The sequence below is a fragment of the Atractosteus spatula genome, chromosome 4 (assembly GCF_055471065.1).
Source record: "Atractosteus spatula isolate fAtrSpa1 chromosome 4, fAtrSpa1.hap1, whole genome shotgun sequence".
Classification (NCBI taxonomy): Eukaryota; Metazoa; Chordata; class Actinopteri; order Semionotiformes; family Lepisosteidae; genus Atractosteus; species Atractosteus spatula.
The window spans coordinates 52,777,894-52,796,405 of NC_142709.1; the positions used below are offsets into that span (position 1 = coordinate 52,777,894).

At 42.3% G+C, this 18,512-nt stretch overlaps 3 protein-coding genes across 18 annotated transcripts in view; 1 reads left to right on the top strand and 2 right to left on the bottom strand.

Moving 5' to 3' along the window:
• agfg1a (ArfGAP with FG repeats 1a) overlaps positions 1–3,702 on the bottom strand; it is a 45,067-nt gene extending 41,365 nt beyond the window's left edge. For 14 of the 16 annotated variants that reach the window (XM_088912808.1, XM_088912823.1, XM_088912822.1 and 11 more), the window contains exon 1: positions 3,308–3,696. In XM_088912808.1, the coding sequence (XP_088768934.1) occupies positions 3,308–3,474 (167 nt within the window). In that variant the 5' untranslated portion in view covers positions 3,475–3,696. Of the gene's footprint in view, positions 1–3,307 lie in introns of all 16 variants that reach the window. The other 2 variants (XM_088912820.1, XM_088912821.1) reach the window with 2 other exon arrangements.
• A 2,951-nt stretch (positions 3,703–6,653) lies between these two features.
• On the top strand, positions 6,654–12,044 carry LOC148836552 (transmembrane 4 L6 family member 20-like). Its single transcript, XM_088912580.1, has 5 exons — positions 6,654–6,747; positions 7,009–7,271; positions 10,249–10,314; positions 10,559–10,710; positions 11,451–12,044. Exons 2-5 carry the CDS (start codon positions 7,089–7,091, stop codon positions 11,725–11,727), a joined length of 678 nt encoding a protein of 225 aa, XP_088768706.1. The 5' UTR covers positions 6,654–6,747; positions 7,009–7,088; the 3' UTR covers positions 11,728–12,044.
• Positions 12,045–12,151: 107 nt separating this feature from the next.
• On the bottom strand, positions 12,152–17,636 carry mrpl44 (mitochondrial ribosomal protein L44). The gene is made up of 4 exons (XM_088912570.1): positions 17,431–17,636; positions 15,937–16,405; positions 13,597–13,775; positions 12,152–12,667 (listed from the first exon to the last, which is right to left on the bottom strand). Exons 1-4 carry the CDS (start codon positions 17,601–17,603, stop codon positions 12,496–12,498), a joined length of 993 nt encoding a protein of 330 aa, XP_088768696.1. The 5' UTR covers positions 17,604–17,636; the 3' UTR covers positions 12,152–12,495.
• Positions 17,637–18,512: the final 876 nt, after the last annotated feature.

Genomic DNA, 18,512 nt, shown 5'->3' on the forward strand with positions numbered 1-18,512 from the left:
GTTCAGCAGGTTCATTGCATAACCACAACTCAGTCCAATCACAGCTTACACAGTAACTTCATAGTTTCCAAGAAATGCTTCATGTGGTTTGGACTGTGAGCAAAATCTGTCCACTGGTTTTAGCTGGCAAAGACTCTTAAGAACCATTATCTGTCTTAAGAAAGCATGTAAAAAAAAGTCACATTTTAGGATCAGAAAATACTATTTAAAAGGAACACCCACAATTGCATTAAGCTATGGATAAGTACAACTTATCCCATATTAAAGGTATGACAATTGACTGTTCACCTGGATTCTTTACTAAGACTCGCCAGGTAGAATTTGTGTCCGGTAAACATCTTAAAGATTTACTTGATAAATTGCTAAAAAAACTGGACATTTGTGAATCATTTCATTTCTTCTTTGTAATTATCTGTACACAGTATATCTACATACTCAACACCTACTGGTAGTGGACAAAAATGAAAACACCTGGTGAACAAAGGACAGCAAAGATATGGAAAGCCAGCGATCCTATGCAACCTTTCTATGTGGCTCATGTATTAATTAAGCAAATCACAAAACACTGAGGGTCCTGTATAAAACTGCTGAACAGGGCTGACTGCCTATACTTATGGCCAGCACGGCTGCAAGAGGAGACCTCAGTGACTTGGAAAGCGGGGTGATTGTTGAGGTGTGTTTGACAGGCGCTTCAATGACCAAGACAGCTCAGCTCGGTGATGCATCACAAGCAACAGTGTCTAAGGCGACGTGAGCAGGGAATTCTGAGAAAAAAGCATCGTCTGCAAAGGGCAACTGTGGGGGAAAGCGCATCTGCCAGGATAGTGATATCTGTGCATCAATTCAAGGTGCAGGGCAAAACAGGCAAGCGAGCGTAGATCGACCTGACTGCAACTTTCGACCCGAGGCACGAACAGACAGTTTCACCAAAAACTGCTCTGCCAAGAACCCCACAGAGCAGGATACCACAGTCAGGCTGCAGTGCACAAACTGCTCATCAGCTGACGGCACACTTTTGCAAGTCCAGTGGTACAAAGAGCACAGGCAATGGACTACTGAGCAGCAGAGAAATGTGATCTGGTCAGATGAATCATCCTTCACCATTGTTCTCCACAAACAAATGAGCGCATGTGTGGCAGCAACCTTACAGAATTCTGCAGCCCTGAGTGCTTGGTTTCAACAGTGCAGGGTTCGAGTGGTTCTGTAATGTTACGAAGCACATTTTAATGGTGGGGTTTGCGGACATACATTACCATAGAAGACAAGGTCAATGCTAATTGACACTTAATAGAACTGAGGGATCAATTTCACCCCATGGTACAGCTGGGAGGGGCGATTTCCAGGATGACAATGCCTCCATCTACAAAGCACGAGTGGTCTGATGTGCATGACACTGATGTTATCCATATGTTATGACCTTCTGAGTCACCACATCTGATCTGATCCCAACTGAGCACTTAAGGAATATTCAGGGACAATGCTTGAGACAGCATTTTCTATCTCCAACCACGTGTGAGTTCACTGACTCTCTCATGGAAGAATAGAGCTGCATCCCTCCTGCGCAAATCCATACACTGGTAAACTTTATGCAATGGCGTGTATAGACTGGCAGCACATTGCGGCAAAGTGACTTTATATTGGTGCTCCATTTTTGTCCACTTCCTGCTGTATACAACATGTCCAAGGTCTGATTTTATTTTTACCTTTATGAGGGTACACAGCCTACTGTGGCTTTTCATGCATAATCAATGTAGTTGGCTCACTGCATGTCACATATGTAAGCAAAGTTTCATCAAGTAGGTATGCAACTGACACAGCAGTATCTCTAAATTACAGATATGAAATTAAATGTATTAAGAGAAATCGGCAGAATTTTCTGTAGCTATAATTGAAGATTTTCTAGATTTGTAACCTTGGCTTTTGAGCTCTATTACAAGGGTTACATGAGCAGAAAGCATACAAATTGTAATGACTATTTTTGGACATTTTCAGTATTTAGCTTTTCATTGTCAATGTGGGCTTTAAAAATGATGAGTTACACAATCTACACTTTTTCTACATGCAAAGGCTTGTCGCTGTGCTCTTTAGGGAGGTAAAAATATCTCCAATTGAAAAACTTTTGTACATTTACCCTTTTCTAAAAAGATTAAATTTAAACCTTTTCCTGCTTGTCTATTTACTCTGCACTGATATTGGTGCTTATGGTCGTTAAATACACAGGAATACGAATTCTGGCCTACTAAATTTCTCTCAAATCAATTTAAATGACAAAGTGGGTAATAAACATTAAGAACATAAAGGATCAAAGCTACAAGAGGCAATTGCACTCATCGAGATTCTCTGGTTGCTAATAGTTGATTGGAATGAGATCCTCACTGAACCATTTCTTGAAGGATCTCGGGTTATCCGCTTCAACAGCATGGGAAGGTAGCTTGTTAAACACACCTACCACCCTTCATCCAAACAAAGTGAGACAGAGTCTACACCCAGAAAAGTGCATTTTCCCCTTACTCTATTATCGCTGCTGCCGCATTGTCTAGATAGAAGATGAATGCCATGTCCATTTACACGCGGAAACGGAATTCGATTTTTACTAGAATGTCAAATTGGCTGGTAACATTCATGCTACTTCGCTACAAGCAAGTTGGCAAAAAAAAATTAACCCTGCATTCTCAGACAAATGCTTTGCACTTCCAGAATTTCTAGGGTGTTGCGCTAAGAGGCCTTATTTCACTTGGGTCGGACAGCATTAATCCTAAATCATCGGGTAGACCCAAGAGCACATCACAGTTAAGGACTGGTTTTCCTTAATGTATCACCCAACATACATTTTTATACAACATACTTGCATGGGACAAAACATGCAGCGCCTTCAATTCTCAATCCCGCTGAAACGTTCTTTCGGAAACTAAAAGCTGGTGTAACGGTTTATTCCGCAGTCCAGCCTTCTCTTCGAGGTCAACACCACTGCACAACTTCCCTACGTATCAGGTCAGCTTGTGGTGCGACTGCCTTTTTTCTATACAGTATTGCGAAAACGGGTGAACAGGATCAAAGTCACCGGGCAGAAGGGTAGCGGACATCCACACCAACACCCACTGACACCAAGCGTCCTAATAAACACCTGAGGACCAGCCACACCGTTAATCCTGCTCCCGATGCACTGATAACCCAATGATCTGATAAAAACTGTAACCCCACTTGCAAACAACGTCGACGTGAAACTAAACCTAACCCATATGAGACTCGGGAGGGGCCTGTCAATATTTGAAAGGTCATCCGACGGTGTGTTTTTTTTTTTACTTACAGAATACCCGAGCAGGAGGTGCAGACGAAGGAGCCCACCGTCATGTTGGCGTAGGTCGGGCCGCGCTGGTCGCAGTCAAAGCACTTTCTGTTGGGCGGCAGGCTAGTCATTTCCCTGAGCATCTTCAGGTGCTTCTCCTCCTGCTTTCGTTTAGCACTCGCCGCCATGGCCGGCGGGGGGGGGGGGGGACGTTTCTGGGGAGGGGAAGGTGAGAGGCGAAAACAACAAAAAAAAATCTAGGCAGGGGACGGGATTTTTTTTTTAGTTTCCAGAAAGTGGACGCAGGGCTGAACGACAGTCTTCGGCAGAGCCCCAGAGAAAAGAGACGGAGCTGCAGGGCGGCTGAATGAAGAGTCGAACCGGAAGTCGCAACGGCCTCCCGTTTCCGCGAACAACGAGACAGGGCGCCGTAGTCAAGAGGAGGCTCGCGCGTCCGCCTGCTGGCGGCGTCCACGTGCGCTCGCTAGCGCCACCCAGTAGCCTGGCATTGCGGCGATAGGCACGTGCGCTCGGAGGGAACACTGGGGGAATTGATCGTGGTCCTGTAATCGACGGAGAAAAGTTCAGTGCTGCTTTCTCTGAGTCTGCAAGCCTTTTGTTCCACATCGGTTGCCTTTATTGGTAGTGATGCGCTAGAGCTTCTCCACCCAGAAAGATCGGGAAATTCCAGCTCTCTTATTTAAATGTTGCCCTTATTACATTTTGCTGTCAACTGTGTGATATAGTTCTCAAAGCACTGACTGTTTAAATGAAATGATTTTTAAATCCTGCCGCAAGGGATGATATTTTGAGGTTTTACCGTTTTTATTTTTGAAGGTCTCAGCGCAGCACGTATTTTCCAAATGAAATTAAAACCATAACCGACACTGAGTACTGAAAAGACGCAATAGAAATGACTACCTTTCATGTTTTTTTTAGTTTGTCAGATCGTGGTGTTAATTTGCCTGTATGTGTGATCTGCATTATGACATGCTTGTTATCTGTCCATTATAAATATTAATTGGTAATAAAATGTAAGAACTGCACGTTTTCAAATGAAGTACAAAGTCCAAGTTCAGCACTGACGTGGTGATGATCATTTAATCCAAAAGTAATCTCATAATTTACCGTAACTTGCATTCAAAAATGAAGTGAGAAGGAGGAACTGAGAGCTGTTATGCTGATGTGGTATTTCTCTCTACGCCGTTGTGAAACATCTGAGATCCGGCTGTGAAGACACGAGTCTTCACTCTGAATCAGGATGCTTCTGGTGCTCTTTGCATCACCTCGAAAGCACAGGGGTTTAAGACCCTTTGAGAATCTGTCCTTATCATTTCATTTAGTTTCAATCTGTAATATTCATGTTGAAACAATTGGGTTTTACATGACTGCAGGAAACTCAGAATAACGGGGTGCTTAGTTTTTCAAGACCAGGATCTCTGCAGGGCCTTGAGTCTTCGAGTTTTTGTTATACAAACGTTCTCAGTTATATCGTTGATTTAATTATTTAAATTGACTGTATAATGTAATTCCTCTAAGCAGACTCCAAGCCGAGGTGATGTAAAGCAACTGTATCTTTAATAAAGGGAATGTCTTACTACAGCAGGTTCTAAAGCAAATCTCAAGATTTTTATTACGTTACACGTGTCAATAATTTATAGTTGTCACCGTGCAACAACTGAGTGAACCTGGTTGTAAACACCATAAAAAGTTTTATTTGTACTTTCACCAGAAAGACATAAAATAATGCATGTTGAGACCAATTATCAAAGAAGGAAATATAATTTCCACATGCTACAAATAAGGAAATGTTATCATATTCAAGAGTCATTTTTCTTCTTCAATAGTGATGAGGAAATCTTTCTAAGAACTGACTCGTTTCTACATATTATGTTGTATCACCACAGATGCTATATTCACTCTTGTTCCAGATTTCAAAATATAAATCTAGTTCCACCCATAGTTTCAACATTGATGATTGATGATTTGCTGATCACTGATTGCAGTGTTAGGCTGTCCTATGTGATAATGGGTATTTTCATGACATATATGATGATATTGACAAAGCAGCACAGATAGTGTTTCATACCACCCATTTAGCTCTGTCAACTCAGTTAAGCATTTTGACGTGGTACATGCACCAGTCCTGACGTCAGCTCATGTGAGGTTGTAAATGACTTGCACAACCAGTGCACTCAGTCCTATCAGCTTATTCCATAAAATTAAAAAATGAACGTCATTTTCCTTCCTGCTGACTGGCAATCTATAGATATGGGCTATTCCACAAACCAATACTGTAAATGCAATAAAACTTCACATGTCAGAGGACAAGGAAAGCCTGACATTACACAGCATAATCTGTGCTATGGGTATTCATAATTTCTGAATTTGTGTTTCTTTTCACTTGCTTGGTGTCATTGTTCACCATCTGAAAAAGCAGAGATTTTATTTTGGGGGGGGGGGGGGCGTATCAATGGATTGAAAAAATAAATAAAAACTTTAAAAGCACACATTTAGTGAGAAACAAAGGAAAAATATAAACAAATTTTCTTCATCATAGTGCTGTTTTTGGACATTAGCCTTAGTGTGACTGGTCTGAAAAAGAAGACAAACTTTGCACAGAAAGTATTGATTTGTTGTGTCCATCACTGAGGTTGCCCTCCCATCTATACAGGACGTTTATGATAGACGGTGCTTGAGGAAAGCTCTAAGCATCATCAAAGACCCCACACACCCCAGCTACAGACTGTATGACCCTCTACCATCTGGAAACAGTACCGGAGCATTCGGACCCAGACTACCAGACTCAGAGACAGTTTTTACCCCCGCACTATCAAACTGTTAAACTCCCAGCCTCTCTCACCTACAATCTGAACCTCACAGTGCCTTCTTTCTTACCAAAAACTCAAACACACATTGAAATCTACCTCTACCTCACATGTCAAAAAGCTCACTCCCCATAATTTTCTATCCTTTATTTAATTCTGTTGATGTATGATTTTGCACATCTGATGTTGTTTTGCACATTACCTGTTACCTTTTGTTGTTTTGTACATTGTCTGTTGTTGTTTTGCACACTGCCTGTTGTCTCTGTCTTTCTTTTATTATGCAATTGTATTATTGTTTTTTTGTACTACTTATCGTCTGAGAGCTAGCTAAATAGCATTTCGTTATACCATATACCTGTAAATGAGTATAATGACAATAAACTTGAACTTGAACCCTGCAACGGACGCCCTGATTGGGCAGGGAACATACACTATATGTGTGACAGCTTAGAGATGCCAATTGACCTTAATAACATGTCTTCGGAACGCAGGCTGGAAGCCAGGGCACTTTTGAAAAAACCCTCACAGCTCAGGGGAAATGTACACAGACGGTATCCCAGACTGGAATTGAATTCTGGACACAAAGGCAATGAAATGGCTGCGCTGATGTCCCTCTCCTTATCCCGATAGCAGGTTTGTGAATTTTTTGTGACCTGGGAAGATGTTATGTCTGATGCCCACTATGTAAAAATAAAAAAATAATCTAAAAAATGCTTTACAAAAGTGTCTTTTGAATGTGGTACAATCAAATGTCGTCTGGTAAGGAGGGCGTTATGTAAGCTTGCAAATGGTTGTTTCAAGTCACTCACACATTACACATATTTTCTTAAAGAATTTCTTTCCTCTTAAATGGACTCTTGACTGGGCACCTTAGAGGAAGTGTTTGTTTTCTAGATAATGATTAACCAGGAAGAGTTTATAATGGGAAGACGGAATCTGAAGACCTGTCAGCTGCTGTCTCCTGGGGCTTCAACATGACTTGCTGTGAAGGGTTTACCTCCTGCAATGGATTCTTCCTCATTTCTCTCTGCATCCTGGCCATTGGATTCAACCTGCTCCCGCTGTTTGCGGATTACTCCATGGACGGACGCTTGTTCCAGAAGCCTGTCTCCTGCTTTGAGTGGTGGCTCCCAGGAGTCTTGGGAGGTGGTATCCTTGTAAGTATCAGAGGAGATTTGTGTTAAGAGTTTACTTAATTCATCGATTCCTTATCACGAAGCCTTGCGTTCCTGCTAAGGGTTACGGCAATGTGGAGCCCATTCTTGAAGCCCAGCTGGGATGAGCTGGGATTACACCCGGGACAGGACAGCAGTCCACACGTAAAGGGAGAATGAAGAGATATCAGTTATAGAGATATAAGAGATAGAAACCTAACATGCCTCCTATTGTTGAGAAAAATCAGGAGAAATCTCACATATACGTGGGGAGAACATGCAAATTCCTTACAGACGTTGCTCAAAGTCAGAATCAAATCCAGGGCCAAAGAACTGTGAGGCAACAGCACTGATCATCACAGATGCATGCAACAGAGTCTGTTTCATTGACATCCAATCATAAGTGAAATTCATGATGAAAAGCATTAAGTTGCAAGTCTAATCCAGAAAAAATGATCTGAGATAAACGGATGTGGTGTAACTGATCAGAGATCAACGAGACTGCTGTGGAATTTCTGCTCTCATAGATGGCAGGGTCTCCAACTTCATGGCTTGGCTGTTGCAGCCCTTCATTTCCTCATCTCCTCAAAATGCAGCTGTCAGAGGACTTTCTCACACCAGACATTCTCAACATATTACATCCGTCCGTTTTCTTACCACTTTATCGAACTCAGTGTCACAGGGGCACCGGAGCCTATCCTGGCAAGCAATGAGTGCAAGGCAGGATACATCCTGGACAGGACTCCAGTCCATCACAGGACACAGACAGACACAAACACACGCACGCACGCACGCACGCACGCACACACACACACGCTAGGGCCACTTTTCCCAGAAACGTATTCATCTACCAGCATGTCTTTGGACTGTGTGAGGAAACCCCACACAAACATAGGGAGAACTTTCAAACTTTCAAATGCTAACCACTGCACATATTACAGCAATTTTAAATTGAAAGAAAGAAATCAGTATCGTGATCACCATCCATTAAAAAAAATTGTTCCTAACCTCGTTTCTGGGGGAGCCATGTTCATTCTGATTTTGCTCCAGAGTTAATAATCAAAGGGTAGCTGACTTCAGTTTCAGTTGAAATTGATTTGGGGGGCATGTTTTTAAATTGTCTGTCAGCTCGTAAAGCATTGAATGAGATTTAAGACAAGATCACTTTATTGGCCATATACAACTTCTTGTATTAGGAATTTGTCTTTTTCACATACCCCAACTTGCTCTCCATGAGACACACAGACAGAGAGAGAAGTTTGGGGTCAGCCATTTATACAGCACCCCTGGAGCAGTTGGGATTAAGGGCCTTGCTCAGGGGCCCAACAGAGTAGGATTCTTCTGACAGCCGAGGGATTCGAACCGGAAACCTTCCAGCCACAGGCGCAGAGCCACCGCACTGCCCCGGCAATTTGTAATTGGCATCAAGCACCGAAATTCAGGACGTAGTCCAGTGTTCTGCCTGAAATGCAACCAACTAGACCTCTGCACCAGGACAAAAAGCTCATTGTGGGCATGTTTGATATATTGTCACTCCCACCTTTGTCAGTTCACTGAGTCTTGATCACCTGTTAATAGCTGTTTAGTCACAGTAAATGTAAGCAATTTATGAAAAGAGTGCTAAAAAACTGTTTTTGATTAAATACACTACACTACGCTTGAAGTCTCACGGGGAGAGTATGCACCACAGTGCCATGAGGCAGTAATGGTAACCACTGCACCAGTGTGCCACCCATTCTTAATTGCTTAACTGGTCGTACTATTTAACAGTTAATACTTCTAATCGGGTGTTAAGGTGTTTTATAGCTAACTATACTTTTATTGAAGTCTATTCTTTCAGTAATCAACTGTGAAAGATGTTAAGAAAAATCTTTTGAAAGTCTAATTAAAAATAATAATTAGGTTATTTAATTGACTTCCTATGTTGGACCAAAACCCGAAGACTCTTAGCCCATCTGGGAAGTAAGTTAGAACCAGAGTTTTTCGTTGTCGTGCTGCTCACCTGTAGAACCCTGTTCCTCTTAATAACAGACAAGCGGAACCTTCGAGTTTCTTTATTTCACGTATTTCAAAAAGACATGATCTTTATATAAAATGTAGGACACATATACCCCACTCCATGTCCATTAGCATCATACTGGAAAGCCAACTTTATTGCTGTGTGCCCCTGTGTAGAATGAATATGCTGAAAGTGCATTTGAAACTGAGAACAGGAGGCACTCCTTTAGCCAAAGAGTTGTGGGAGTGTGGAACAAGCTACCCAGCCATGATGTTGAAGCTGATACCTCAGCATCTTTCAAATAAATATCCGGATGAACTCCTCCAATCAGGACAGGAGGCACTTCTTTACACAAAGGGTTGTGGGAGTAGGGTGTGGAACAAGCTACCCAGCCATGTTGTTGAAGCTGACCATGTTGTTGAAGATGGGCCAAAAGGCCTCCTCTCGTTTGTAACTGTTCTCTTCTGTTCTGAAGTGTAGTCTGGCTTCATAGCAACAGACAGACTGCATCACCAAGCCCACGTTTCTGACACATCCGAAAGAACATTTTGCCATTTGCATCATTTTGTTTGCACGTGATCTGTCTCAGAGCTCCTTGAGTCAGATGGACACAACAGGCTAAGCACAGATGAAGATGGCCGACTGAATTCCTTCAAAACAGCCGACAGGATCATGTTGCATTGCAGGAGCCGGATTCATCAGCCCTGGTCTCCCGGCTCTGTGGAGAGCCGAACAATCCCTGACAACAGTGACACAAGATCTGGGCTGGAAATATCTCACATGCAAAGCTCCAGTCCTGCATGCTTTGTGGCTCACACAAACCAGGAAACAATATCAAGAGCTGACAGAATTGGATATGTTTTGTAAAACAGATAAAGCAGAAATTAAAATCAGACAGAGACCATCATAAAATATACCCAGCAAAAGCATTAATCCAGAGAAAATTAACAATTAAAATTCTGTTTTATTCCCCTCTGATAGGTTCTGCCTGCAGTAGCAATGACTTTTGCTGCAAAAAAGAGGGGAAGCTGTAACTCCCGAACTGGGGTAAGGTGTCTGTTTCTTCACGAGGATAATTATAGGACCATGTCGGCACATGATTAAAAGGTGAACTTTAAGTTTCTATTTGGAGACCAATTAGCTGATGACTCACTTGCTTCTACAGTAACTTGTACTCAAGTGCTGTAAATGATCTACACAAGCTTCGTGTAGATCCCTAATCCCGAAATGCAGGCGATCCTTTTTAGCACCACACCTCTGGATGATGCAGACCACTTTTGCATTTTTCCAGATGCTTCTGTCAGCCTTCTTCTGTATAATCAGTATCGTGGGTGCCATTTACTGTGAGCTGATAGCGTTGATCGCCCTTGCAAGTGGTCCTCTCGTTTGCCAGGATCCCGATGCTGGATTATCTTCTTGCACTTTCACCTTAAGTAACATCAGGTAAGGATTATCTACAATTAAAATGATCCGGCACAAATTGCAACATTTCTAAATTTTGGTTGATACGATATCAGCGAGTCAGGTGGTAATGAAGCCACCAATATTTATTGCATTCATTGGAACACAGCAGCTGATCTGAGTTGGTTGAGTTCATTCCAATCTGCTCCACTCCAGATTTACAATAGAACCAGCACTATAGTTAACTATATTGACTCTGTTGATGGTCACTTAATAAGGTAAGAAAGGTTACAAATTTGGCACCTGTTTGTTCAACAGATAAAATATGAATTGATCCAAAGAATTGGATGTTTCTTGATTGAAGCCAGGTTATTGGCTTCAACGACATAGCTGTGTAGCTTGTTCCAGACTCCCACAACCCTTGAAGTAAAAGAGTCCCTCTTGTTCTGAGTTTTAAATGCACTTCCAAATAGTTTTAATTTGCGTCTGGGTCATGTGTCACTGCTCATGCTGTGTTGACATGGTCAATGTCTTTGAGGCTATCTGAATACTTGCATCAGGCCCTCGCAGTCTCCTCTGTTGTAGCTGATGTTGCAAACTGAAAATGTTCAGTTGCTCTAGCCTGTGACTGCAGGATACCCCAGAATGTTTTTGACCGGATAGACACAAGTAAATAAGGAGCTCTTTGTAAAAGTCTGGACTGGAAGGGCCACATGTTGAGCCTTACAAAGTTTTGATTCCGATCACTGTTGTCCAAGAGCTTTCTGTGGCCTGTTTTCCAGCTCTTTGTCCGAGTTGAACTTTGACATTGGATGGTATCTGCAGTTCGACGGCTGCCAAAACAGCACTGGAGGAGAGGGAAACGGGACCTGGGTTCCTCTAGGGCACTCATTCACGAACTTGGACGAGAGCCAGATTGTAAATCTGCACCTCATCACCTTTTCCGGATTGAGTGTTGTGGCCCTGCTGGAAATCATTTTTAGTCTTTTGCAGATAGTGGCAGGAATCTGTGGATGCTTGTGCGGCACCTCAAAGAGGAGGAGAGACCGTGTAGTTTAATCACACAACTACACAATTTAACAAGGATCTAACATGGGCTTCTTCACTGATCACTGGAATTCAGGAAAACAGTCTGTTAAAGAAATCACTCCATTGACAGTAACATTCATCTAGCCAAAACCCAAGAAAAGAAGACTTTCTCCCTAAATTAAAATAATTTTTTACAAGTTTTCAAAACTAAAAAAATTTTGAGATGTATATCCACTTAAAAGGCCATTTTAAACAAAGTCTCACCTGTGTCATCCCCAGCCTCTTCTTTTCAGCCAGGCGATGATTCTTCAGTCCCAGGATTGGTAAAATCCCAATGAGACCTATCTCTCTGCTTCTTGTTTGAAATGCTAATCATACAGCAGTGTGTCTGCCTGCTGGTTTCTTACCCCTGGTATTATTTTTGCACTATTTTAAAAAAAAAATCAGTATTCACTTTCGTTGTTCTATTTAATGTTATACAGAATGGGAATATGTTATCTGTGACAATAAAACTGAAGTACACCTGAACACACTGCCTTCCAGTTAATGGACACCCACCATCTGCTCATGATCATTTTGAAGTGTATTTTAAAAAAAATCTGAACGCTCTCACACATATCAATGAACAATCAAGAAATTCACAAGATCAGTATTAATCCTTTGAAAAAAAACTGGAGACTTAACAGACAATAGATTTGTGTCCATTTACAAATAACGTAGACCTGAGCACATTCACCCTCTCCACATGGAACAGATGATATTATACAGCCGAAGTACAGCTGCAGCACTATCAGCTGTCTAACTGCTGCCGATGGCTTGGGCTGCTGTCGTCTCCTCTCTTGGTGTGGAAAAGTCCCAGGGGCGCCTATTCTCTGTGTAGCCATAGATCTTGCGGAGTGCAACTCTTGCTGCTTCTTCCTCTGCAGCAAGAATGGTCTCACCGGGTCCCTCCGCGATCAGCTTCTTATCACTGCAAAAACGACAGGGACCAGATCACGATACATGAAGCCAAACAGCCCACACTGTTCCCTGCAAAACAACCCCGCCTTCTGTGGAGATCTGACGTCAATCAGAGCCGGGGTTCGCAATACTGGTCATGGAGATCCACACGCCTGCCAGTTTTCATTCCAGCCAATCAACTAATTACCTAATTGAAACCGTAATGGAACTTGCAGGGGTTGACTGGAATAATTCCTTTTCTACTCAAATGCTTGCGATTGTACTTATGCAATGAAATAGATAAGAAGGCAACCTCCAGCCTGTTTTTACGAGCTGAAAACGGTCAAAGAGTTGTAATCCTAGTAGGAAGTCAATCAAAGTTTCAATTCCGTATCAAAGCTTTGTAGGAACAAGTCCCAGCAGGTGTGTGGGCCTCCAGGCACGGGAATGGGAACCCCTGAATTAGAGGAAGCCTTTCAGCAATGTGCTTAAAGAGATTAAGGGGTGCAGACATCAACATCTTTCTGCTGTGGAACTCTTACAGTATGACCTCAGTCTGACATCACTTCCAGGGGACAGAACACAAGGAAGTGAAGAAAGTGGCACAGGGTTACACAGGTGTGTTGGTGGCAGACTCAGGGATTAAAGCTCAAAGCACCAACCTTTTTCCTTAACCTCAGGATTACTCCCCAGATGGAAACTTAAGAAGGTACAGGAAGTAAATAGAGATGATTGGGTTTTTTTTTAAATACAATGCAAGTATACCGCACAAGCTAATCTGTGCTGCCAAAGGAAAGTCGTTTCTTATCTGTAAGGTACTGATAAATGTAATACAGCAAGGTTCAGAAAGGCGCATGAGGAAGCTGGCCTCCAAACACCAGTGTTTGCATCACGGAAGCACCGAAGGGTCTTTTGTTTTAAACTGAACAGAAATTCAACCTGAATTATCTTCATACAGACCTGTACAGCCCAACAAAGTAGAGGGGAAGCACAGTGGTGGCTCCGGCCTGTCTTGTTATCCTGGGCTCTGGGAGAGAGATCTTCCTGCGGGTCAGTTCCTCCACCAGTAGACCCATTGGGTTAATGACCCTCCAGAGCTCAAACAGATCTTTGCCAATCAGCTGGGTTACTAAGAAATCCTGCAAAGAACAAGGCAATGCTTTAATACGCTGTGGGTATTTTCTTTTAAGAAGGGCACACACAGAGACAAACACACACACTAGGGCCATTTTTACAGAAGCCAATTGACCTACCAGCATGTTTTTGGACTTATGGGAGGAAACTACAGTACCTAGAGGAATCCCACAAGAAGTTGGGGAGAACATGCAAACTCCATGCAGATAGCACTCCAGGAATTGAACCCAGGGCCCTAGAGACATGAGGCACCAATAGCAACCACTGCACCACCGTGCCACCCATCAAAACATTATCACTGATAACTGCAAAAAATTTACAAGGTGATTGTCAAGAAAATGACAATCCTTTTGTAACAGGTGCACTGGTGTTTTATATAACAGACACGGCATGGGTAAATTCATTATATGGACTGACCACAGTTAGAAACAATACAAGCTGCACATCTGTGACAGGTGCTTTGCACCAAGTTCCAGACAGATGCTATCTTGTGGGCTTCTGCCCCTTTTATCTCAATGAGCCTCGTCACACATGTTCCTGCTCACGGCTTCCTAAGCCCTAGATGTTGTCTTTGCTTATCCTACAAATGCCAAAGGGGGCTCACGCCTGGCGAGCAGGGCATCCGATACATAGCTGTCACATCCTCCTCCTGCAAGAAGGCCGCTGGGACACGGGGGCAGCATCAGGACATGTGCCATCTCGCCAGGCTGAGCCAGCAGAGTGGGGTGTCCCAGGACTTGATCAGTGTGTAGCTCCAAGAGATCAGGTAGCTATCAAACACTACAAGCAGAGATCTGTAGCGACTAGACACTCCTGCCCGGACCATCACACTTCATCCTGCGTCTCAATGAGCGTGTCGTTCAACATGTCTGTACTACACTCTATCTGTACACGTCACTAGCCAGCAGCCATATCACCCTGCATCTCACAACTGGCAGCCCACTGGAGCTCAGCAGGTGTGAGCCTGGTTAGTACCTGGATGGGAGACTTCCTTGGAAAAACTAAGGTTGCTGCTAGAAGAGGTATTAGTGGGGCCAGTAGGGGGCGCTCACCCTGCAGTCTGTGCGGGTCCTAATGCCCTAATATAGTGACAGGGACACTATACTGTAAAAATATAATATACTGCAGTCCTTCTCTGTGGAAAAATCCAAGGGCAATTCTTGAAAAGAGTAGGGGTGTAACCCCGGCGTCCTGGCCAAAGTTCCCATTGGCCCTTACCAATCATGGCCTCCTAATAATCCCTTCATTACTATGTTCTCCTCCTCACTGATAGCTGATGTGTGGTGAGTGGACTGGAGTACTATGGCTGCCATTGTATCATCTAGGTGGGGCTGCACATTGGTGGTGGTGGAGGAGAGTCCCCATTACCTGTAAAGCGCTTTCAGTGGAGTGTCCAGGAAAGTGCTACATAAGTGTAAGCAATTATTAAATTATTATTAATCACTAAACATGACTCAGATCCACTGCTGGCAAGTCCACCAGAGGTAACCAAGTCCAGTCTCTGAGCTCACAAAGGCCATGTTGTGTTGGTAAGTGGTCCATACTAGTTCCCATTCACATGTAATAGACTAAGTCACCTCATCATCAGCACTCTTACTAATGAGCCTATTTAGCACTTACATACACAAATCCTTCATGTAGCTCACAGCTAGCCACGAATAATAAAAAGCAAATCAATATTCAAAGTCCAAAATACCTTTAAATTTGGCTTTGCTCAGAGTTTCTGTTAATAGTCTGCGTATATATACATACAGTACAACCACAATAATTGACAGTTGCACATTTGCAATTTGTGACCACTTTATCTGCAATTGCAGACCAAAATCGCCTATTCGCAGGCTGTGCAGTGAGAGAGTTGATGCAGACACCCCCTTTATCTTTATATCGCAGGTCTGCTTCACAGGACCGACATCGGCCTCTGCAGTACAGCTTGGTTAACAAAGAGTTGACATATTCCTGTAGAAGCGTGGGTTATGCTTTAGTCATTCATTTTCACAGCAGTATATCAGTAGGCCACTTGCTTCAAAAGGGACCATAATAAAATGCTTTAGAGAATGCATCAGGAAGATCTGAATATTGATAAAGAGTACTTTCTAGTGTATATGCACAGCTCAGACTTTTCTGAAGTAAAGATGAGACACTATTGTTTTTAAATAAAAAACGTACCCGGCTAAAATACTCAGCTTTCCGTGGCCCGCTGCTCTGAAGCAGTGCTCCTACCACAGCAAAAAAGGTCTTGTGCAGAACATCATCTGGCACAGGGAACTGGGCACTCAGTGTGAGGTCCTCCACAGCCAGATTTCTTGCCACATGGCACACGGTGTCCGGCTCGCACAAATACTTCACAATGGCGTCCACGCCCTCTGCTGGCAAGCTTGGGTAGGTGCCTCTGCACCAGTCAGCAAGGTAGCTTTGAGTGAACTGCAGCCCCTGGCTGCTGAGCTCTTCGTTGCTTTTCAGATTGAGAGCAACGGCCTCCTTATCCAGACCCAGCTCTTTACGGTTCAGCTCTTCAGACCGGATGTAGCAAGGGTTAATAAAGGCAGTCTTGAGGAGATCGAGGGAAACATTCTCGTGGAGCCTAGCGTTGAAGGCTTGAATTTCTGCATGATAGTCCCAGTTCGGCTGGTGAGAGCTGACAAAAACATGAAATAGTAAATGCAAGCAGGTGACACGGATTTATGCTTTACACTGATGAGAGGAGATATTCTGTTTCCTTTTCAGTTTCTGCAGAAACTGTAGACGACTCAAAATACGTTACCTAAATTCTATTTTCGCATACATATACGGTTTCAGGAGAAAAGGGGATAATAAACACGACTGAAATAAGTACTTTTAAATTTCACAGCAATATAAAATGCGAAAGCTTGGCAGAAAATGCATTGACAGTATACTACGACCATGAAATAACTACCTGCAAAACGGTCTTTAATAGTTGAGCGGCAGCAAAGATTGCATCCGTGAAGCACTGTAACTGTGCAACTAAGTCTCCAGTAACTTATGTTAAATAAAAAAGGTGATTTAGTTTTCATCTGACAGTTACACGCATCGGAACCGTAATATTGTTAAGTTAGGAGGACAAATTTACATTATCTACTGTGGAAGCAAACTACCTCAGGAAACCCATGAGACCAAGCGCAAATGCTGTCGAAAATACTGGGAGATGGGATACTGCGCAAACGTTTATAGTTTTAAAATATGTGATGCAATGACACGATTCTTTTAATCGACGTTTTAATCAGATACTTATGACAACGGATGGATCACAAACTATAACTATAAACATCTCTGCTGTTACATGAAAGATCGAGTTCTGAGGTAACCCAAATGATACTGAAGTTTTAATGGTAATAACTGCACAAGCAGTTTATTCTGTTTCACCTGACATTTGGTGTAATATGGAATTTAGCCACAGTATGCTTCTGAAATTAAAACTACACACCTTACACATAGCAGTCTGGAAAACACTAACAACATCAGAAGTCACGACTGTCCCAAATATACCCTTTGAATAAAGTTAAATAATGTGGCCACTTTCTAAAACACATTATAGGGAAAAACTTTATAGGGAATGTGAAACATTTTTACACCATTGTAACATCAGAGACGGCAGTGGCCTTGACGCGATCTCTATACCACGGGAAACACCGTGTGCCTTACCGGGGAGCTGGTGGCGGTGGTCCTTCAAGTTTTCTTTTTCTTTCCATCAAAAACATGTACGATTTCATCCATCGCTTCTTATCTCGTGTTTGCATGAAGAGAACACTCCGACACACATTGTGGAAATGGACTCCTAAAGGCGATAGTATACGACCTGCTTGTAAAACAGACATCACGTCTCAGTAACAGCGTGCAGCACCGATACAATTCCCTACTACATTCAAGAACATAAGACATTTAGTTCCGACTACGTCTAATCCGGTTTTCGTTATGCAGTATTGAAAAAAAAAAGAAAATTTTAAATTGTGACATTACAAAAAAAAAAACTTATTATATGTACTACAACATTACCAATGTGAACTATAATGTATATATTCCTGAGTATTTCTGGTTTGGAGTGGAGTTTCATGATGGATATAATTGCCACTCACACAAGAAATGAAAATGGGACATTTACTCACTAGGTTAGTACTAAGGTTAAAGCTAGCTGAAACGGAAGTTCACAGAAAAGAGAAGGAATCTTACATTTACCCAATTGTATTATAAGTATTTTATCATCAAATACCAGAATGCTTTTAAAATATGTTATGAGGAAATGTTTCTTCTATAGCAGAGCAACACCAATGTACTTAGCAAAAATATTTAAGGAAAAGTCCACTTACTACTAAAAATAATTTAAAAGCTCAAGGGCTATAATTTTAATCCACAATTGAATTAGAGAAGAGCTCTTAAAATGTAGTCCTCAAGGTCTAAATTGATCTTTCAATTTTCCCTACACTAGAGCTATTATTGTAGTTAATTGGGCAATCATTTTATTGAACTAATGAAACTGTTTAAGAGAAGCCCTCTTAAACATTGCCTTTTTGATACACACTGACCATGGGATATAAAGAAGCATTGGACCTTAAACCTATTCCCTTGGTTAAAAAGAAGACAATCAGTCAATTATCAGACATCTTTTAAAAAATAATTAAATATCTGATTTACCCTCCTCTGAGTTTATTTCCAAAACTGTTGTGGGTTACTCCATTTCTTTAGTTCAGAAACAGTTGAGATCAGAATGTACTGCACTGGCTGAATGG